General features: G+C 44.9%; 1 protein-coding gene across 1 annotated transcript in view; it reads left to right on the forward strand.

The window, feature by feature from the left end:
* The window catches only part of ACADM (acyl-CoA dehydrogenase medium chain), a 214251-nt gene that overhangs the window by 117161 nt on the left and 72710 nt on the right, over positions 1-24380 (forward strand). Inside the window, exons 9-10 of the mRNA XM_086953883.1 lie at positions 5487-5627; positions 5707-5802. Of these exons, the coding sequence (XP_086810009.1) occupies positions 5487-5627; positions 5707-5802 (237 nt within the window). The remainder of the gene's footprint in view (positions 1-5486; positions 5628-5706; positions 5803-24380) is intronic.

The raw sequence follows: 24380 nt of genomic DNA on the forward strand, positions 1-24380 counted from the left end.
GATATCTCGATATTAGTGCGTTTCTGAGCTGAATGCTGGAGCTTCTGGTCATGTTTAAAATAAAAAAGCTCTTAGCCTAGAATCTTACCCAGAAGTGTCTCAAAGAAACATTTGCCTTCCTTTAGTGTCCATACAAAATTAAATAAACTAGAGTTTCAGAAGACCGCCCCTCTTTAACCCAAACGCACACAAACACGGTCTGTGAAGGTCCAGTCGGTGGTCAACAATTACTGTACAGGTCTCTGTCAGTTTTATTGGCCATGAGAATTCTCAGCATCAGGTGGATACTGTCTTGCTACTTAAGTAGAATCATGTCATGGTTGCGCCACTGGTGCGCCAAAGGCAAGCCTGTCTGTGCCCATTCACTTCCGGACCGCGGCCAGCACCAGCTATGCTGCCTGTGGCATTCTGGCTGGTGCAGCTCATATCTAGAACTCTGCTAGGGAGCCGAGGGCCCTTGTGTCGCCTTCTCTCTGCCCTCTAAAGTTGGAAGCAGAAGCATGTTCGGGCTCTGTCTCCTGTCCTGTTTGCCTCACGAGGCTCACCTCTGAGAACACAGTTATCGGCAGAGACTGGTATTAATTGTCTGGGCAAAGTTAACGCAACCAAGGAAATGCATGCTCTACTGATTAACATGTGCTCCCTTCATAAAAACACCCTTAATATCTTTAACTTGTTAGATAGCTGTAAATTAGATGTGGTTTTTTTACCGAGACCTGTAAGAATGAGTATTTCACTTCAAACTGTGCTCTGGCTATCACCGAGGGCTACTCTTTGAATTATTGAGGTAGAACACCCAAAAAGGGGGTGAGTGGGAACTAGCAATTGCCTTAGGGCATCCTATGCTGTGCTCCCCTTCAGAACTCCAAGATTCTGAGAGCCTCTGTTTTCATCTCTCGCTCACAGGGCAACTTTCTTTTTCAGGCGCCCAGATTTACTATCCTCAGAGCTATGCTGGCAAGGAAGGCATCTTTGGCACCTCTCCTGTTGCGCCGAGCTAATATTACTCTGCTGGGGGATTTTAAGTTTCGCATTTGTTAGATCAGCCGGTTGCCACTCTAATAGAGTCCATGATTTCCTTCAATTTGCAGCTGCTGGTAACTTTACTCATTCATTATGCCGGTCACACCATTGATCTGGTGTTTTCTAACTGCCCTTTGATAATCAGCCCTCATGTGTCCATTCTTTGATTCCTATCATTTTTTGATTCCATTTATAAGTGGAAGACAAAGGAGCTTATTCGGCATGCTGGTCTTTCTGACCGGTCTACCTTTTGGGCCTGAGAAAAGTTAACGATTGTGCAGTGGGTGGAACTTTTAGCTAACACTTCTCCCTTGACTACTTGAGATGTTGACCACTGAATTCAAATTGTTAGTACTTGGCTTGTTGGGACTCCACATGCATTACCCACCCTCCCTCCCTACCCTCAAGTGACAAAGAGGAGCAAAAGAACTTGGCGCAGGGACTATTCTCTTTATAGTAAATATACCTATAAAACTGCTCATGTATCTTACCATGTCTCTGTTAATCAGCCACAGATTTCCTATTTTGAGGATTAATGCAATGCTGCATTCTCTCAGATTGCAATACTGCATTCATTCTCTCAATCTTTCAGATTGCTAAATCTTTCCTCTTTCCCAAATTGCCATAGGGCGATTGCGCACTCCCACAAACTGTCCAAAGGGTTTGCGGCGTTGTTTGAAACTAAGATTGCCGACATCCAAAAGACTGTTTCTGCTCTTAAGGAGTACCTGTTGCCCATTAGATTGGATGTTGTGATTTGTAAGCTTGACCAGTTTTGGCCAATCTCTTTGGAGCAATCTAATTAAGCCATTTTACGCGATCCTTCCTGGATGCTTGTCCTCCTGCTTTGATGATCACGGCGGCAGATGTAATTATTCTTATAATTAATAGAATATTAAATCCTTATCTTCAGGTGTCATGCCAGCTGATTGGAAACTTGACTCACACTCACACAAGTAGAAGGTAATCACTGTGTACTCTGTGCTCAGATATATAAAATTTTCTTTTTTTAATTTCTCAGGGACTACTGAACGGATTATCACCATTTATTAAAAAAGAGGCGCTTTCTGGCCCAAGAGCTACCTTTTTACCTAGTTTGGAGTAATTCCTTTCAGCAGTTCCGGTTGTAGCCTGTTCCAAACAATCCTATGGAAATTAACATGGGGAAAACGCGCTTTGGGACCCCCTTTTTTCTCGGCCCCCGCTTGACAAATCACCCCGAAACTTTCAGGACAGGAGCTGACTAGAGCGGGCCACCAGTTTTGAAAATTACGCGGATACGTCAAGCGGCGCCAAATATATTTGCCAATCAAAAAACGCTTTTCCTATGGATAAAAAGTCCTAACTACAACTAACTATTGGCGACCGCCAGTAGGATATATCTATATTCACTTAAAAAAACATAGGTTTCAGGCCTTATATAGTTAGGAATTAGCATTTAAAAAACCATTGAAATTGCTCCTATATAGTTAGTTGTACTAACTATATTTCGCGCACCAGCAATCCACTGCTGATGATGTCACATATTACATCATTCATGACATGGTCAGTGACATCACTGATGACATCACTGATGAGATCTCAGATGACATCACTGATGATATCATTCATGTGATAATATGATGCACATCCTCACACTCCAATATAAAATTTGATACACCCTGTGTTAAATACAGACTACCATTCTTGAAACCATTGACACACCAATACCAGTTACTACATACGCACTCACTGATTCCTAGGTCTACACACACATTCCCCGAAACTTTCAGGGAAGGAGCGGAGCGCAGCGAGGCAAATTTAAGGAACATTACAGGCAGATCCCTCAATCGGCGCCAAAGTTATTCCCAATAGAATGTTCGGAATTTCCTATGGTAACTAGGTCCTAACTATATATACCTATATAGGACCGCCAGTAGGTAATATATTAGAGAGAGAGATACAGATAATAGTGATATATATATTATACAAATACAAATATGCTTCATTTTTTTAATTAATTTTTTTAACATCAGAGGTATGACATTAACGCTGTCTACAATGAAATTCATTCAAACTAGCCAGTGCAATAGAGGGCTGACTAAAGTCCCTTTTGTAAATATATGTTGTGACATGAGACCTGCCAGGTAGCTAAAACAGTCTGTAGTGAAGTTTACAATTACATCCTTAAAGAAACTATTCAAATCCAGATGCTACATGTCCCAGAGATATTGCCTCTTCCAACCTGCAACTGAAACAAATGTTCTGACTGCTACTTCTAACTGTAGGTTTCTCACCTTTAGAAAACCCCCAGCCATTAGACTGGATCTAGACAGTTCTTCAGCAATGCTCCTGTGCCAGTAGGTGGCGCTTCAAACCACCCGAGAAGGACCGGAGCCGCATATAGTGACACCCATGCACACTGATGTCAGTAGCTTTGTTCCTGCACCCTTTGACATGGATCATTGTGCTGGGGAATGATGTGCCCACCACAAATGACAGGATTGAAACTGTGCACACACTGCAGGAAGCCGAGATCAGTCACAAGGCCGCTCGAGGTGTCTGTGGTGCTTCGGCTCTAGACATAGCTCGTACAGCAATTATACTCATGTTTCTCGTGCATCCCAAGTAAATAGAGGACCAGGAAGCAAAACTATACATTGCAGAGCACAAGAAGAGGTTGTATTTAAGCACAGGTTTCACCCTATTTGCTGGCTTGGTCAGTCTCAAACTTGAGGCCAACTCCAAATCCAGTTCTGGAGCGTCTGCAATCTTTCTGCACAAGACAGTCTTGCTGTGCAAGTCCTTGCAAGCAGTGTAAAGTAGGAACCTGAATCCAGGGTCAGTAGACGCTATACCTTTGGAGGTGACTGGACCAGCAGAACACCTTCCTGGTCCCCAGCCACCAGGTCAGGATTATGAATGTTGGAGCCTACGATTTGAAGAGGCATCATCTGGTAGGCCATGTGTTGTATCTTCGTCTCTAGGTGGCGCAGGACATCATGGAGCAGTGGGGTACACCTTGACTAGACAACAGTGTCAACCAAAACACCCACTAGGAGACTTATTTTGGCCAAATGGATGGAAGGGCTTCTTTTCACTGCTACCTCTCCTATCTCGAGTTTGAGGAAGATCAAGTCAGACTTGGCCCATGTCATTCGAATTGCCCCGGACTAGGCCATAAGAGTGTGGTACATTGAGGGCCTGGACATTTGTCCTCCAATTATGGGGCCTGATCATGTGTCCTCCAATCATGCTTTCACATTAGGATGGGAACAGGTCGGGGTCCTGCATTTGAGTCTCAAATCTACATCGCTATGTGGGCCTATTGAATGAAGGCAGCTAAATAAGTTTTACTTGCCAACTAAGGGCCAGATTTATTACCTGGTGAATGGTGTATTCTCCTTTGCCTGGCGGTGAACTTTACATCTGCCAGGTTGAGACTACTCGTCTGATTTATAAATTAACTCCTACCTGGTTGTCATTCAGTAGGCATTGGCAGTGGGGGGGGGGGGTGGGGCCTTTAAAGGTGGCACAATAAGTGCTGCAGCCCTTAGAGGTCTTCCTTGGTCACAGTGCCCTTGGAACCTGTCGTACAAGTTACCAGGGGCTGACCTGTGGCCAGAGATGTCAATTGGGTTAGTTTTGGGTAAAGAACACAGATCCAGGGAACCTGATTGGCAGGGACCCTGGGCACATCAAGTGAAAGTGCATCAGTAATCTGGCAAAAAGTGGGGGTTACTGCAACAGAAGCCCACTTTACTACAGTATGCTTGACCCTCTTGATCATGAATAATATAGACCATGGGTAGTACTGAATGCCCAGAATGTGGTAGTGTACAGGGATCGTTTTTTAACACAAGGTGGGAGGGCCTGGTAACCCATACTTTTTGGGGAGAACTGAATAATTTCCTTTGGAAGTTTCAAGGTGCACTCCAGAATTATGAATAATTAGTTATTGTGACTCATACTTTCAAAACTGAAAAACAAGCTGAATACTAAACTTATTACGCTGGAAATTGCTGGCAAATGATGTATTGGCTTGAAATAGAACACACTATGACTATACTATAAGTTCTTTTTTTGTTTTTTTTTAACGCTGGATTTTCCATCAGCTTGGGCATTATGACATAGCTCCACTTTCTATGGCAAATAAATTATTGTGTACAGATCTGTAGGTACTTACTATAAGAATGCTGCACTGAAGCCATTGAATGACTCTAAACCAGCCTTCTCTGTATTTACTCCTCTGATATTTGATGTGAAAACTGCATAAACTCCATGAATTGGGACTTGTTGTTTTAAATAAATGTTTTTATTTAACCCCTGAGAAAATCCAATATAATTTAAAAGAACAACATAGAGTTTTTGCAAATGCTAACAATAAAAATAATAAAGATTTTTTTTAAAACATCATCATAATGGAAATTGAACCAGATTGTCCTACAATCCTTCAAAAATCAACTGTTTAAAATGTCTTTCAGGAGCTGAATATGGGACAGCGATGCTCAGATACTCGAGGGATTGTCTTTGAAGATGTGAGAGTTCCAGCAGAGAATGTCCTAATTGCTGAGGGATCTGGCTTTAAAATTGCTATGGGAGCCTTTGATAAAACCAGGCCTCCAGTGAGTAACACCTACTTTTTTTCTCTAATATTTGTTATCAGGAAAGTGTCTGCTTTTTCAACTCTGATCATAATTTCAGGTTGCAGCTGGTGCTGTTGGATTGGCACAGAGGGCATTGGATGAAGCTACAAAATATGCCTTGGAAAGGAAGACATTTGGAAAAACAATTGCAGAGGTACTGTAAGCAACTGCAGACCAAGAGAAATGTTGGCAGATTTGTATTTGCTATTGTTATTGATAGAGATCTTCTATTAATGATTGATAGAGCAGTCACCAGTTCATTCAAATATCATTTGGCCTAAATCATCAGTTTTCCAAGTTGAACAGATCATATTTGATGCAGTTTTTGGTCCTTTTCCTAATGATTAAAGCATTTACAGGAGTGGAAGAGTGTTTACTGGTACATACAGTCCCCCTACTCCACTCTCATGTAATATTGCCTCCGGTCATAAAAGAATGGGATCAGCTTTCCATACTCAAGGTTGGTTCATGTAATCTCCATGGAAGTCCTGACTGTAAACTCAATTTTCAGGGTCCCCAAACGTTATCTCCCCAGTGAGGGAAGACCACTCTTTTGCTTAGAGCTGGCTATTTTTGCATGGATCTTTATTCTTCATTGTTTCATTGTGTTTTCTTTGCCTGTCAAGAGGGTAGTTTTGTTATACATTGGCAGTACCCTCACACTCTGGACTCTACGCTTGGAGAGGCAGCTTCATGGAATTTGTGTGTGTTCCATTTCTCACACACTGAACCCCTACAAGAACACGATTGCTTGGCAGAAAATTCTCCCATGCGCTTGTACCCTCTGCATCTCTTTTAGTTAGGGCCATAATGCATCATGTGATTTATTACACTGAAATTGCTGGTGTGGTCTTCCTCAGGAATTTTTGTGATTTTGGAGGAAGGAATAATAAAGTATGTAAACTCCTTTGATCCGAGTGTCATGTAGCCGTATTCTCAGGCTGTCATCCAGGGCCCAACTATTTGGACATAATGCAGACCATGGTATTGGGGTACAATGCAAGCTTTTCCTTTCCCCATGAAAGAACCCAGGGGTGGCCTGACCTTTTATCAGGAATATCCATGATAGGCTGATGTTTTGTTTCTCCAGGCAGTTGCACGAGGTGTAATGTGTACCTAATCCTCCTTACAAGCATAGACACCAGTGAGCCAGGCCATGAGTTTATTGTCCTAAACCGGGGTACCAGAGAAAACGTGCATGAACAGTCACTATAGCATTAGAGGTTTTGTGACCTGTGAAAATGGCTAGTCTGTTCACCAGTACTGTTCTTGTGTGGAAAGGTGTCAGAGGCCAGGCTTTCTGTGCTCCAAAAGACCTTGTGCACTTTTTGATTTCAAATCATTTTTATTGGGTAATTTTATTAGAAATACAACCAAAATACAGATTGACCTCAGGTATTACACCTCCCATTAGAACGAGTATCATCCATGCTTGTCGACACTTGGCATTAACATCCAAATTATTGTTTACATAAACGGATTGTGACTGTTGTACATGGCATTATCCCTACATTTTAATCAGTGGTGGCTATCAGCTAACCGTGATCCTTGAAGCCTAGCTATTGCCTGGTATGATTTTTAATTGCTTTGTCATTAACTTCTTGTAGGAGTTTTGTAGTTCTTCTACCCAAAAGTAAATGAAGACGTTCAATTAAAATTGAATCAACGAGGGAATTGACCAGGAGAAATGTGGGGAGCAGCCATAGTGGTCAGTTCTCAACAAGGGGATGCATTAATAATTAATTCTAACATGGTTCCATGGATTCCCTGACAATAAGGGAGGCGTAGAACTTGGGACCTTTCACCTCTACTTCATGAGGGTTTGAAAACAAGGATGGATGCGTCTAGGGCGTTCCATAGTTTAGTTTGGAGGGAGCGCCACGGAGTGAGTTGTAGAGTCAAGTTGTGGCGCCTGTGGCGCTTTAAAAAAAAAAAAAATCTACTGACTGCATGGTCTCCGGCCCTCAGGCCCCTGTTGAAGATCCACCTTGAGCATCCCCAGCCTTCTGTCAGAGGCCTTCTGAGAAACATTTCACTTGAGCATGCTCCAACGTGAATCACCACGAGTTTCCATTGCTTTGACAGCTCTGGCTTAGTGATATACCTCAAATCTGGTCTTTTCATGTCCGACTTTGAAGTGTGTACCCTGGTGCAATGAGGTATTGCTACGATTGAACTAGTACCCTCCGGCAGCGGATCCTTGTCTGTGAGCAGGGATGTCTTTTTAATTCTCAAGCTCAAATTGTTCTCTTTTGCTTTCACAATTCCATTTAGGCATGGGCGCCTATCGCTGTGTTCGAGGCATATGGGCTGCTGAATTCATAACTGTGCATAGATCGCCGCCTAGTGTTGGGTCCGGATGATCGCACATTGTTGTCCTGGAAGAGTCTTCGAAGTATCACGAGATAGATTGCTCCTCCCCTGGACTACAGTGCGCATGGGCATCGACTCCTTCCTCAGATTGTTTTTTTCCGCCATTCGGTTCGGATGCATATTGGTTCACTCAGGTCGGAATCGATATAAAAGTTTCTTTAGGCCGAAAGGCCTTTATTTTTTTCGTCGGTATTGTCTTGCGATCGGTGCCCAGTTCTGTTCCAGCTCAGTTCCCGAGCCGGATATCCAGAAGAGGCGCGTGCTTTTCGACGCTGAAGGCCTGGTTGACGCCAGAGGCCTTATAGGCGACCCATCATGGAACGGAGCCCGTTCAAGAGATGTCCCGTGTGCAACTCGAAATATCCCCACATCGACGTCCACCCGGTGTGCAACAAGTATCTGTCGCCGGATCATGATGAAGCCAGCTGTATGGCTTGTTCCCGTTTTCGATTCAAGAAGACACTTCTGCATCGGCGCGTTGCGCGCAAGGAAGCCCAGCAGACTGCACCTGAACCAGTGGACATCTTCGATGCCGGGGATGATGGAGCAGAGCGGGAGGTTCGAGAAAACTTGTCGGATCCCGCATCGGAGGTTGACTCCAGCTACGATGCTGATGTTGAGATGCTCGATGCGGAAGACGTCGTCGACGAGGTAGGAGACGACGATGGGGTCTTTGGGGCCATGGAAGATAGCTCGAGCGAGGAGCTATGCCCACAAACTGACACTGGGGCCAAAACGCTTCATAAGGCTCAGGTCGAGGGATCGCCACAAGGCCTTACCCAAGATCTTCCAATAAGTTCTACGGCCCGCCTTCGGGCTCGGCTTCGAACATGTCTACAAAGCCGCAAATAGCGAAATCGAAACCGAAAGTGAAAGCTCTGGTGTAGACGCAAACAAAAGCACTTGAGACTACATCGAAACCGAAATTGCGTATTGCTTTGGTCGGCTCAAAGTCCTCTGACCTTTCGGCACCGACGAAGCAGAAGAGCGTTATCGACCCGAAGAGGCCGCTAAAGGGCGTCAAGACAAAGTCTGGCACGCCGAAGGCAAAGGTCAAGGCCGTCGACCTGAACAAATCAGTGCCGAAGACAGTCGACACCGACAAAGGACTCGGTGATCAGAAGGTTCTCGAGCCTCCGCGTCGGCCGGACAAGGCCAAGAGCGGTACAACCCCCGAGTCCACGCCTGGTGGTGCCTCGAAGGATTCTGTCGCGTCGATGCAGCCGTCCGCCTCCTTCTCAAAGCAGGTGGCAGAATCCCTAAAGCGCATCAAGGACAAGGCTTCGGCTGTCGGGCCTAAGGATCCTCCACCTTCGAAGCCTGCCGATAAGCCTCAAAAGACATCGGCGCCCATCCACTTCACACTGCCACCGAAAGTGGTGCCGAAGGCTTTTGTTCCTAAAATGGCAGTCGACGTGCCCAAGAAGGTGTCCACGGTGCCGAAGCCGACAACTGTGGTCCCAGCCACAAAGCATCGACAGTCCTCGTTGGAAGAGCAACAGGAACAGTTTATCGATGCCGAGACAGGCAGACTTTCTCTTTATAAACAAAAGATCGCCCCGGAACAGCCAATGGAGTCCTATAAAATCCCACTAAAAAAGAAGAAGGATTCTACTACAACACCTGTTCTTGTAGAACCTGTATCTCCACGTGGCCATGATGTCTCGCCCACTTATTCAGATGTGGAAACTGGGGAAGGTGATAATGACGAATTCAGCTATCCTGTGGACACTGATCCAGATGATACTAATGAACCTTGGGCAGATGCTGCTGACCCTGGAAATCCACACACTGCTCCAGACACTCATGTGTATGCTGTGAAAACGTCGCCTACTGAGGATTCAGCAGCGTTTAATGCACTCATTGAAAGGGCAGCCAAGAATCATGACGCCCAGCTCCATGCTGACCCTATTGAAGTAGACTTTATTTTCGATGCCTTTTCCACCTCAGAGAGGACTGTCAAGACTCTGCCTATGTTGAAGGGGTGTCTTGAAACATGCTGGGGAAATATTTTAAGGAGCCTACAAGAGCCAGGGTGATAAACCCCAGGATTGAAAAGAAGTACAAACCGGCGCCTGGGGACCCTACTTACATTAAGGGACAGTTGTCGTTCGACTCTCTTGTTGTTTCTAATGCCCGAAAGAGGGCTAATTCACAAACAACGAGTGATGCTCCTCCCCCAGATAAGGAATCTAAGGTGTTAGAGGCATCAGGGAAAAGTGTGGCAGCTCAAGCGGCCAAAATCTGGCGCATTTCAAACACTCAGGCACTCTTAGCCAGGTATCACAGGGCCCATTACGACAAACTGGAGACCCTGTTACAGCACCTACCAGATGAATATAAGGAGGCAGCTGAGATGCTCATATAGGAATGGAAGCTCATATCAAATGCTTCTATGAAATGTGCACTGGACGCAGCAGACACCGCGGCCAGAGCCATTAACACTAGTGTCATGTTGAGACGACATGCCTGGCTCAGAATCTCCGGGTTCAAGCCAGAGATACAGACCACCATTCTGAATCAGCCAGTAAACCCTGATCATCTATTTGGCCCAGAGGTGGACACCACCTTGGAGAAAATCCAGAAAGACACTGAGACTGCAAAGTCTATGAGGGCTCTACAGTCGCAGCAGTTCAGGGGTGGTTCTTTTCGTCGCTCAAGCAATAGAGGGGTTTCCAGAGGCCAGCTGTCCCAGCAAACACAGTACAATAAAGGTGGCGCGCAAACCGCATACACCAAACAAAGTAGAGGTGGTTATCGTGGAAACAGCGCCAAGGGCAGAGGTCGTGGAAACAACCGCTCCAGGTCCTCCGCCACTAACAAACAGTGACGCCTTGTCACTGCCCCCGACCATACAACACCTGTCGGGGGGAGACTTCAACAGTTCCTGCCAGTCTGGAAGTCCATCACCACAAACAGGTGGGTCACAAAGCTTATCCAGAACGGTTATTGTCTGGAGTTAGAGTCCACTTCACCCAACATACCCCCAAGACACCGTCCTATGTCCACAGAGCATTTGCACTTATTGCAGCAGGAGGTACTCGTCATGCTGCAAAAAGGAGCAATCGAGCTCGTGCCTGTGGATGAAAGAGGCACAGGAGTTTACTCACTGTACTTCTTGATACCAAAGAAGGACGGGTCCCTCAGACCCATACTGGACCTCAGACCCCTCAATCAGTACATTCTGTCAGAGCACTTTCACATGCTAACACTGCAGAAAGTCCTACCGTTGCTCACTCAGGGAGATTTTCTCGCAACATTAGATCTGAAGGATGCATATTTTCATATTCCACTGCACCCGTCACACAGAAAATACCTCAGGTTCACCATCCAAAATCAACATTACCAGTTCAAGGTCCTACCTTTCGGAGTCACCACGGCACCCAGGGTGTTAACAAAGTGCCTGGCGACAGTGGCGGCACACCTACGGAGACAGAACATTCACGTCTACCCTTATCTGGACGACTGGCTTATCCAGGCAAAGTCGGCCCAGCAGTGTGCCGCCCACATGTCCCACACCATTCACCTTCTTCACGATCTGGGATTCTCACTGAATTACCCAAAGTCCCACCTGCAACCCGCCCACATACAGCAGTATCTGGGTGCGACGATAGACACTCTGGCAGCCAAAGCACAGCCAAATTCAGTGAGGATCAGTAGCATTCAATCGCTGATACAGAAATTCAGACCTCAACACTCGCTTCAGGCATGAGTGTTCATGCAGTTGATAGGCATGATGGCCTCCTGCATCTTAATAGTCGCGCACGCAAGACTGCATATGCGTCTGCTTCAGGAGTGCTTAGCACGTCAGTGGAATCAGGCTCACGGACAGTTGAAAGACCTAGTGTTGGTAACTGGTTGTGCATACAACTATCTGCATTGGCGGAATCCACAAAACCTTTGCAAGGGACGACCGTTCCAGGAGCCTGTGCCACAGATCATTCTGACGACGGACGCATCTCTCCAAGGTTGGGGAGCTCATGTTCTCCACTACACGGTGCACGGACTGTGGACAACGCAGCTGAAAAAGATGCACATCAACTTTCTAGAACTGATGGCTATCTTCATGGCGATGAAAGCATTCAAAGCACATCTGTGCAACAAGGTCGTGTTGAACCGGACGGACAACATGACGTCCATGTACTACATTCAGAAGCAGGGAGGTACACACTCTCCACAGTTGTCTCATCTGGCTCAGAGCATGTGGAAGTGGGCCATTCAAAGGAACATCTTCCTCATGGCGGAACACCTCCCGGGCAAGGACAATAAGATGGTGGACCTGCTCAGCAGGTACAGCCACCAAATGCACGAGTGGGAGATACATCCATCGGTACTCCACCCGTACTTCCAAAGGTGAGGTCATCCAGAGATAGACCTGTTCGCCACCAAGGAAAACGCTAAATGCCGAAGCTTTGCCGCCAGGTTTCCACACCCACAGTCGCAGGGCAATGCGATATGGATGAACTGTTCAGGCAAATTTGCGTACGCTTTTCCCCCAGCACCTCTAATACCGCTGGTGGCACGCAAGCTGAAGCGACACTCGATGACTATCATCCTGGTTGCTCCGACGTGGGCACGCCAACCATGGTACACCACGTTTCTAGAACTAGCCGTGGTACCGGATCAAAGGCTGCGCCTCACACCCAGGCTTTTGACGCAGAGCCATGGTGACATTCAGCATCCAGATCCGCAACAGCTCAACCTGGCGATCTGGCTCCTGAGGTCTTAGAGTTTGGCTACCTCAACTTGCCTCCTGACTGTATGGACAACATCAGGGAAGCAAGGAAGCCCCCCACCAGAGCATGCTATGCGGCGAAATGGAAGCGGTTTGTCATTTATTGTGCAGACCACAACATTAACCCGCTAGATGCGTCTATTCAAAACATCATTTCTTATCTGTTACATCTATACAAATGTAATCTGGCCTATGCTTCCATTCATATACATTTATCCGCAATGGCGGCTTATCTCCAAAACAGGCAGCATCTCTCCCTTTTCAGAGTGCCTGCCATCAAAGCTTTTCTGGAAGGACTCAAACGATTCATTCCTCCACGGACCCCCACCAGCTCCTGAATGGAACCTAAATGTGGTCCTCACAAGACTGATGGGTCCACCTTTTGAGCGACTGCATTCATGCCAGATTCAGTTCTTAACATGGAAAGTGGCTTTCCTGATAGCGATTACGTCGCTACGACGCATTAGTGAACTCCAAGCACTAACTATCCAAGAGCCATTCATACAGATTCATTCCAACAAGGTGGTGCTTGGCACTAACCCTAAGTTCCTTCCGAAGGTGGTTTCACAGTTCCATATCAACCAGACTATAGAACTGCATGTGTTCTTCCAAAATCCTGAGTCAGTTGCGGAGAGAATGCTCCACACGCTTGACGTCAAGAGAGCCTTGATGTACTACATTGATAGGACCAAAGATTTTCGGAAGACGAAACAACTATTTGTTGCCTTTTCGCCACAACACAAAGGCAACCCCATTTCCAAGGCTGTTATAGCCACTTAGATCGTTAAGTGTATTCAGATCTGCTATCAGACAGCCAAGCGCACTCTAACGATTCCCCCGCGGGCCCACTCCACCCGGAAGTTGGGGGCCTCCATGGCTTTCCTTGGAAATATTCCTTTAGAAGACATATGTAGAGCAGCCACATGGTCTACCACACACACATTTACAAAACTACTGTGTAGATGTGCACTCCAAACAGCAGGCAGCTGTAGGGCAGGCTGTTATAAAAACACTTTTCCAAACTGCTGCAGCTGGCACAGGCGGCCGCCGTTAATGGAGGGACTGCTATGTATTCTATGCACAGATTTGAATTCAGCAGCCCACATGCCTCGAACCGAATATGCTACTTACCTGTATGCATCTGTTCTTGGCATGTAGGGCTGCTGACATTCATATCGCCCGCCCTCCTCCCCGGCGCCTGTAGCGGATGCAGCACTCAGAAATACTTCTAGCATGGTCATCATTCACAAAGTTTCACTCAATCTTTGCCACAATGGCTAAAAACAATCTGAGGATGGAGTCGATGCCCATGCGCACTGTAGTCCAGGGGAGGAGCCACCTATCTCGTGATACTTCGAAGACTCTTCCAGGACAACAATGTGCGATCATCTGGACCCAACACTAGGCGGCGATCTATGCACAGATATGAATGTCAGCAGCCCTACATGCCAAGAACAGATGCATACTGGTAAGTAGCATGGCTCAGTGGTTAGAGGCGGCAGACCCGGAAGCTGAGATCGGCCGTGGACCAGGGTTCGATTCCCCGCCTCGGCGGGTCTCGGGCTCAAAAATTCCACGGAGTCGACAATTCTCGCTCTGGTGCCTACTCGACTCACGGGGTCACACTCTGCGACTCTGGGCAATAGCTTGCTTAATCTCCACTACGGCCCCTCGCGGCGGGATGCCTGGCTTTCACCTTGTGGATTCCCAGCCGGGATATCTCACAGGGGAATACCAGGACGGGTTCCCTAAGCAAGCGCCTTGGGACCCCTGGGTTAAAGTGCGTTATATAAATCGAAACACATTTACATTTACATTCGATATACGCTGTGAACTTTGTTTTTTTGCCCCTATGTGCTGCATAACATCTTCTATTATTAAGACATGATTATTTTATGCCTGCTTAGTGGGCGTCTGTTGTATCTGTGGTATTCACAGTTGTTCCTTGTTTACCCCTTCTGTTAGCTTCATCTCTGAGGTTCTCACTTTGACGCCAGGTAGTGGCTCAGAATGATTATCCACATCACGATTGGTCTAGAGCTTTAGGGCCTTGGGAAAACATTTATATATACATATCCGCCCAGAAACAGATGATCCCGTTCGAAGGTAGGGTTTCTTCTTTGGCACTAGATATTCCATGACCAGCTCCTCAAGGAAAGCTTGTGTTCAAGGCATATGAGCTGCAGATTGTTCACTATGCATTAGATCGCCACCTGGTGTTGGGCTCGGATGATTGCAGGTTGTTGTCTTCTTGGAAGAAGTCTTTGTAGTCACGAGATGGGTGACTCCTCCCTTGGACAATACTGCGCATGCGCATCAACTCCATCCTTAAATTGTTTTTTTCCGCCACTGGGTTCGGATGAAAGTTTCTCCTCTCCGGCTAGAAAAAGACTTTTCAGTAACTTCGAAGCTCAGAAATTCCTCAAACTTCTACAAACTACCTTCGACATAGACTACGATACTTTCGACGTCATCGACGCGGGCTGTGCGTCCTACACCACATGGAAAGAACTCCGTTCAAAAAATGCCCGTTATGTCGAGCAAAGTTCCCACATAGCGACCACCACGAGGTCTGCATCCCTGTCTATCGCTGGAACACAAAGAGTCGACCTGCACAGTTTGTGCGTCCTTCCGATCGAAGAAAACAATCTGAGAGCCCGTCGATACGAAATGAGGAGGTCCGCTCCAGCAACGGAAGACATCTTCGATGAAGAGGTTCCCCTCGTCCCCGAAGAAGACTTACCTGATCTCCAGATCGTATCAGAGGCATACGACTCCGATGACTCCATTCCATCGGGCCAGTGTGTGAGTACTTCTGCCCCTGCACCACATATTCTGCCCAAACTGAAGGCAAAGGTCAGCACTCTGCCCAAAGGGCCCAGTCGAGACCAAATGCCTGCTTCGAAAGCCCCGCCTTCCAGCCCGGCTCCGAAGAAAACAGCTAAGCCTTCTAGTGCCTCGACACCGAGCAAGCCTCTTCCATCGGCACTGGAAAATAAAGATGCCTCTGCGCCAAAGCCAAAAGACCCTTCGGCACCAAAGCCTAAAATAGTACCGGCACTGAAACATAAAGACGTACCGGTACCGAAACCAAAAGAAGCACCGGCTCCAAAGCCGTCCACTTCTAAATCCTCGGTGCCGAAGAACACAAATCCTAATTCCGAGGGGGCCAAATCCTTGAACATGCCTACGAAGCCGAAAACTACACCTTCGGCACCGAAAACTACGCCACAGGACGTTATAGCGCCTCCCAAGGCTAAAGACACTCGACAACCTCCCCTGGTACCGAAAAGATCGATGCCCAAGAAGGTTGTAGAGCAGGAGGAACTTTTTAGACCAGATCCTCGACAAAAGAAGATCTACATCGACCCAAAGACAGGTCATGTAGGTGCTACACCTCACAAGAAGAGACCAGCAGATGCACCACCCACACCTTTGGTTCCTGCCAAGAAAAAGGACTGTGCAACATCTCCTATGCACCCTTCCACTCCTATAACTTCTCTTCCTTCTCTTCTTCTACTGTTCCCCCTCACATATGACAGCAAATCTCTCCTGTACATTCCCCATTATCATCACATTCCTTTACAAACCAAAATGTGCCTGACATTCCTGAACCGCAGTCATACCCATCAAAAACCTTCCCCTCCAGAAGATACCATTGGTTTTGGTCATCTGTTAAACAGGGCTGCTGTTTACCATGGGGTCCCTATGCATTCCGATGACATTGAGGAAGATTTTCTCCTAAATAACTTTGAGCAGTCTCACTGGTCTGCTCAAATTCTTCCCATGATAAAGGGGTCATAAAACACGCTCCAGAAGTATTTAAAGACCCTGTCCGCACTAGGATTATAAACCCTAGAATTGAGAAAAATATAAACTAGCACCCCCAGATCCAGTCTACATTAAAGGCACCTACCACTAGACTCATTAATTGTGGCCAATGCTAGAAAGAGGGCAAATTCTCAGACTTCTGGAGAAGCACCCCCACCTGACAAGGAATCAAAAGTGATTGATGCGTCCGGTAAAAGAATAGCTGGACAAGCTACAAACATTTGGCGTATAGCACATACACAAGCCCTCCTCTCTCGCTACGATAGGGCTCATTATGATCAATTAGAAAAACTACTTGAGCATCTACCAGATCAGTACATGGATCAAGCAAAGGATCTTATACAGGAAGGCAAGCTAATCTCCAATGCCTCTATAAAAGGCGCGCTAGATGCCGCAGACACAGCATCCAGGGCTGTAAATACCAGTGTCATACTTAAGAGACATGCGTGGTTATGCATTTCAGAGTTTAAACAAGAAGTGCAAACCACCATTTCAAACCAACCATTTAACCAGAACCAATTATTTGGCCCAGAAGTAGACACTACACTGGAAAAAATGAAGAAAGATACCGACACCGCAAAGTCTATGGGGGCTTTACAGTCTACACCGGCTAGAAGCTACTTTTGTCGCTCCTTCTACAGAGGAGGCTCCAAACAAACTGGAGCAGACACTACAACATCTTTCAAATCACAAACGTCCTCTAACAAAGGATACTTTAGAGGAGGATACAGAGGCAATAATAACAAAAGAAGAGGTCGCAGTAACAATAACAACCGATCCTCTTCCACCACAAAACAGTGACTTCCCTCTGCTCCCCCCACAGCATTCCACTCCTGTAGGGGGCAGATTAACACAGTTCCTGCCTGTCTGGAACTCCATTACAACAGGCAAGTGGGTAAGACAGATTATCCAACATGGCTACTACCTAGAACTTACAGCAACTCCCCCAATCATCCCTCCCAGGCAGCGTCCAATGTCTACAGACCATCTAACTCTGCTTCGACAGGAGGTTCTATCACTTCTACAAAAAGATGCTATTCAAATAGTCCCTTTAGAAGAACAAGGAACAGGGGTTTACTCGCTGTACTTTCTTATTCCCAAGAAGGATGGGACACTATTCTAGACCTCAGGCCCCTCAACCATTATATACAACCAGATAATTTTCATATGATCACTCTACAACAAGTGCTTCCACTGCTGCAACAAGGCGACGTCCTTACAACACTAGATTTAAAGGACGCATACTTCCATATCCCCATACATCCTGCTCACTGAAAGTATCTCAGGTTTGTACTGGAAGGACAACATTATCAGTTCAAAGTCCTTCCATTCGGAGTGACAACGGCACCATGTGTATTAACAAAGTGCCTGGCAGTGGTAGCAGCACATCTCAGACGACAACAAATAGATGTTTTCCCTTATCTAGACGACTGGCTCATAAAAGCCAAGTCATTCAATCAGTGTGTCCAACACACACATCAAACAGTTCAAACGTTGCACAACTTAGGGTTTACGATAAACTACACCAAGTCGCACCTGCAGCCTTCGCATGTACACCAGTATCTAGGGCCTACGCCTACACTAAACACGTCTACAGCCCTAGTGTATCCCAGTCCAGCCAGGATACAAAGCATTCAAGCCTTAGTCAACACTTTCCAACATCAACAGTCTCTGCAAGCCAGGATGTTCATGAGACTAATAGGCATGATGGCATCTTGCATCTTCATAGTACCGCACGCAAGATTGCAAATGCGTCCACTACAAGAGTGCCTAGCACAACAGTGGAACCAAGCTCAAGGTCAGCTCAAAGACCTGGAGTTGGTCGACAGCCGCACGCATCGCTCTCTGCAGTGGTGGAACACCAAGAACTTGACAAAGGGGTGGCCGTTCCTCAAGCCTGTTCCACAAGTAGTGGTCACAACAGATGCATCCCTCACAGCTCAAAGCTGTCCTAATCCGGACGGACAATATGACAGCTATGTACTATATACAAAAACAGGGGGGGGGCACACTCTCTGCAACTGTCCCAGCTTGCACAGAACATTTGGAGATGGGCCATTCCTCAAAACGTACATCTGTTAGCGGAACACCTTCCAGGAGTTCACAATCAGATAGCAGATCTGTTAAGTCGGCAGTCACAACAGATTCAGTAATGGGAACTACATCCGCAAGTTCTTCAACCATTCTTCCAAAGGTGGGGGCACCCACACATAGATCTGTTTTCCACCCACGAAAATTCAAAATGCCCAGTCTTCGCCGCCAGGTTTCCACACCCACTGTCCGAAGGCAATGCGATATGGATGAACTGGTCTGGCAGATTTGCGTACGCTTTTCCGCCTCCCACTCATTCCATTAGTAGTGCGCAAGCTCAGACAACAGTCTCTCACATTGATCCTAGTAGCTCCCACAAGGGCACGCCAACCGTGGTTCACTACACTACTAGATCTCGCTCTGGTTCCATATCAAAAGCTTCGGCTCACACCCTCCCTGTTAACACAGAACCATGGAGAAATCAGACACCCAGACCCAAATTTGGCGATCTGGCTCCTGAAGTCTTAGAGTTTGGTTATCTGAACCTACCACCAGACTGTATGAACATCATTAAAGAGGCTAGGAGACCTACTACCAGAGTGTGTTATGCCGCTAAATGGAAAAGATTTGCCATTTATTGCAATATAACCAAATTGATCCCCTGGATGCTTCCATCCAGAATATCATTGGCTACCTTTTACATTTACAAAGGTCTAACTTGGCATAGTCCTCCATACGCTTGCACCTGGCAGCTATTGCAGCCTATTTACAAAACAGGCAGCATCTGTCTCTCTTCAGAGTACCTACAATCAAAGCATTCATGGAAGGATTACAAAGAATAATCCCACCTAGATTACCACTTTCTCCTGTGTGAAACCTTAATCTTGTCGTTATAAGACTCATGGGACCTCCTTCCGAGCCTCTACATAAATGTGAACTGCCATTCCTAACATGGAAAACAGCTTTCCTTGTTGCCATTACTTCTCTCAGAAGAGTAAGTGAGATACAAGTTTCACTATACAAGAACCATTTTTTCAGATACATCCTAACAAAGTGGTTCTTCGACCTAATCCGAAATTTCTTCCAAAGGTCATCACTCTTTTTAACCTAAATCAATCCGTAGAGTTACCTGTGTTTTTACAAAACACAGACTCTGTAGCGGAAAGAGCTTTACACACATTGGATGTTAAAAGGGCTCTCTTATACTATATTGATAAAACTAAATCCTTTCGAAAAACAGAACTGCTTGTATCTTTCTCGCCTCCACACAAAGGCAACCCCATCTCTAAAGGTGGGATTGTGAGGTGGATTGTAAAGTGTATACAAATATGCTATATTAAAGCTAAACGTACATTAACAGTTCCTCCTAGAGCGCACTCCACTCGCAAACTAGGAGCCTCTATGGCTTTCTTAGGAAACATACCCCTAGAGGACATATGCAAGGCATCAACATGGTCTACACCTCACACCTTCACAAAACACTATTGTGTTGACGTGCAAGCCAAGCAGCAAGCTGCAGTAGGCCAAGCTGTCCTTAGAACTCTTTCAAACTACTGCAACGGATACAGGTGACCACCGCTAGGGGAGACACTGCTGCACAATCAATGCATAGTGTACAATCTGCAGCTCTTATGCCTCGAACGGAAAATGCTACTTACCAGTATGCATCTGTTCTTGGCATGTAGAGCTGCAGAGTTGTACACGCTCTCCGGCCTCCCCAGGACTTGTATCCGTTCCAGTTTTTCATCTTACTTAGATGCACAAGCATGGACATCCTATTTTCTTTACTTCTACTAACTCCATCATTTCCCATCATGGCGAAAAAGCATGGACATCCTATTTTCTTTACTTCTACTAACTCCATCATTTCCCATCATGGCGAAAAACAATCTAAGGATGGAGTCGATGCCCATGCGCAGTATTGTCCAAGGGAGGAGTCTCCTATCTCCTGACTACAAAGACTTCTTTCAAGAAGACAACAACCTGCAATCATCCGCAGGTGGCGATCTAATACATAGTGTACAACTCTGCAGCTCAACATGCCAAGAACAGATGCATACTGGTAAGTAGCATTTTCCTTTCTGTGTCGTAATTCTTTATTGAGAGATTAAAGGTATATACATTAATAAAAGTATTATACATTATAGTAGACCCATAAAAAAATCTAGGTATTTAACATATATAGTACAATATGAAGAAGAAAAAACGTGCATATAATAAAGGAAAGGGGATGAAATAGGAGAAATGAAATAAAAAAGTGTAAAGAAGAGAAAAGGAGAATAGTGGACATTGTATGTTAGGAAATCTAACTCTAGCTAGATTGAATCATGGGAAAAAGTAAGACAAAGTAAATAATGGGACGGGTAAATATAATTTAGAAATAGTAAAATATGTTGTGTATATAATATGAAGAATGATCTATATATACATATGAGTGATGGAAGTTCATGAAGGGTAAAGAATAGCTAAATAATTAAGTAGATAAATGAATAATGGGTAAATAAATGGATACATACATAAGTGAATACATATTTGAGAGAGTAGATGAGTAAAAAAGTGAATAAGGAAATGGAAAAATGGATAGATAAAGAAATTAGGGGGGCGGGGGGGCAAGAAGTGAGACCTCCTCACCCAGGAAGATAGAAATAGGACTTGAGGAGTAAAAAAGGAAAGCGGAAAATAGGAAGGGAAGAAAATCAATGAAAGGGAATTATTTAAGGAACTCTGAGAAAAGGTGTCCATACTTGTTGAAATATTTCTTCTTGGTCTTGTGATTTCTGATTATTTTGTTCTGCCTTCTCCCTTTAGAGTTGAGGTATTGTCATACAGTTAGGGCCCTTGGGATTGCCTATCTATCTTACTGGCGGTGTATGATCTCTTCTTTAGACGAATATACATGTGAGCTGTGTATACCATCTGGTTATTTGTTTTTTTTATCCACTTGGTATTTGGTTCTATCTACCACGAATGGTCTGCCTGGCATGCTCATGCGATCTCTGTTTTTCATTTGTTCCATAGATTCTTGGTGGTTTTTATTTGTAATCCTTTATCTATTTTTCGTGGACACATGTTTCAGTGCATAGTGAATCTTTGGATTGGGACTGTTCTGTCTCACCTTTTGCAAGAGGATCTGTATATATTGCACTTGTCACTTTAACATAGAATTATCGACCATGTAGCAGGCTTTTGACTGATGGCTGATATGAGCTCCAATTACTGTATGTTAATTAGTTCTTTCATAGTTTTTGACCGAGCTATCAGTCTATTTGTAGGATTACTACCTTTGCTGGTTTTCTCACCTGTACTTCACGCCACTTTTAATCCGGCAACATCTTGCCTTAGCGCCCCTGAAGAAGGTGTAACCCATAGTTGGGTGGTCACCGAAACACACGTCCGCGCTGGTTACAGCAGGAACGCCTGGACATTATACTTATATAGAGAGAATTATTTGAATGCATACAATATTTGTAGCATTCGATGAAGATATTTATTAATTAGTTCCTTATCTCTACATATTTAAAAGAAGTTGTGTCCAATTTATATTGTATAACACCAGCATTGCAAAATTGTACTGTTGTATTCCGAATCTGTGTGTTGTTTTTTCGGCTTTTGTTCCTGTGTGTGTAACCTTCCACATGTGCAAGGTGGATTACAAGTAAGATATTCTTTATATGGTGTGTTAGATGATAGTAATATGTGTATGGTCTGAGTGATGTTGGGTATGAGTTAGTATGGTTGATGAGTTTAAATGTATCTTGATAGGGGGTGGGGGTGTTCAATACAGCTGTGAGTCTTTTATGTAATGCTATTTGACATTTTTAGTGCTAAATGAAGTCATTGCCATAAGAAATTTGAAATCTATTTTTGAATATTTTCTTTTTAAATGCACAAAAATTAATGCAAGTGCATTGTGTTCATCCCAGATTAAGGTAAGCTATTCCCCGTTTCTTTTGTTTCTTTGTAGCTTGTATGGCTTTTACCATCCTAACCTTATATCTAGTTTGTGACCCTCTCACAACGCTTGGACTATTGATCTGCTTGGATTTATGCTGGCATAATAATATGAAGCCCCTGGGTCTTTCCCTTAAGCCTGGCACACGTGCTTTAGATTTGTTGCACACATTTGAGACCTTTCTTATAAAGTCATGCTCTGAAATTCTGCTTCAAGAAACTTGTGGCAAAGATGCAAACTAACACCATGTTGTTAAAGACAGCAGGTGACCCTCTCTCTGTGTAACCATTCAGAAGAAACAACAACTCTAGACATAGCAACCCAAAATTTGGACACTAATGGAACATTAGTCCCAGACCTTCTAAGCCTGAAGTCCTATGTGAGATGAGTCGGAAGTGTTAAGAAAAAGGCAAAAGAAAAGTCTTGCAAGCATTGGACTATAAATGTACAAAGAATAAAGACCTTCAAAGATAATTTCTTGCTTGTGCCTCTTCATACAACTTTCGTTGTATCATCTTTGTACACATTCTAAGGTTTAAATCTGTTTATTAAAGGCCTTAGTGAAAATTGCCTCAATCAAAAAAAAAAAGAAGTATTTCATTGCATACATATACAATGTCCTATTTCACACTCAGAATATAGCTACTGCTAGTCCTACAGGCCTACAGGAGGAGAGAGCAGGGAGACAAAAGCATGAAGATCAAAACTAAAACTTAATAAGGAGGAATGATTAAAATGCTTGTGAGCCTCCTCTCCTGCAGGGTCACTCTTAGCCCACAAAATGTCCAATTATACTGCCAATATCTGAGTCCCCAAAAAACATTTCCAATCTTTTGCTCAGTGTCATTCGGGAGGATAGCTAGAAAGACACTGGCAGATTGCAGCTGCTTAACTGTATATAGCTTTTCACCATGAGTCACTCTTATGTGGGCAGGATGACCCACAGATGCGTCCATTCCTCTTGCTATCATTCTTTCTTAAAGCTCATTAGGACTTTTTTCCTGTCTAGGGTATGTGAGTTTAGATCTGAGAAGAACAAAAGAGAACTACCATCAAGCTCCTGCTCCTTCTTTGTTATCGCCTGCATTATCTGCAAGCTGTAGGACAAACATGACTGTGTCCCGTTACACCTCTTTTGTGCAACGCATCTTGGGGGATACTATTTCTTACCACATGGGCTATTTTCTATTTCTAGTAATTCAATCATTGCTTCTATCACTTATTCTGTGGCTGCTATATTAGGATAGCAGACAGTACCTTAAGATCTGCAGAAGGTGCCCTTTCAGCAGATTATCCAGTTGTTCAATTTTCCTCTCAATTATGGTGAACTCTTCTGTCGCCATATTTTGTAATGAACCAAAATACTGCATTCTGGCATGTCTCAAAGCCACCTTTACACTTTACCCTGTCCCATGTATGTTTGTTTGACCTCTGTTCCTGCTCCATAGCCTGTATCTTCTGCACCAGACCTTTTAATTTCCCTTCCACTCCATAGACAACAGATATTCAGAGGTCTCTGTTTTCCTAGCCACGTTCGAATACAGTGCTACAAAAGAGTATGAGGGCTTTTTCACCAAGTTTTATATTCACTTCCGCATTGGGATTTTAATATTCTCTTTCCTGTTCTTTCACATCCTTGCCCACCTTTGTCTGAAAGAAGTCCTTTGTGTGTCTTCAACGGTTCGCCATTGTGGATGCTAATAGGGTGGTGAGACATATGTTGAGGATACTCTTGTCAGGTCCGTATTCTCTCCTTGCTTTTCTTGCTTTAGTAACTCCCAGTAAAACTGCGTAGGAAAACATGGATGCC

Source organism: Lissotriton vulgaris, chromosome 1_1 (assembly GCF_964263255.1).
Source record: "Lissotriton vulgaris chromosome 1_1, aLisVul1.2, whole genome shotgun sequence".
NCBI classification, from domain to species: domain Eukaryota; kingdom Metazoa; phylum Chordata; class Amphibia; order Caudata; family Salamandridae; genus Lissotriton; species Lissotriton vulgaris.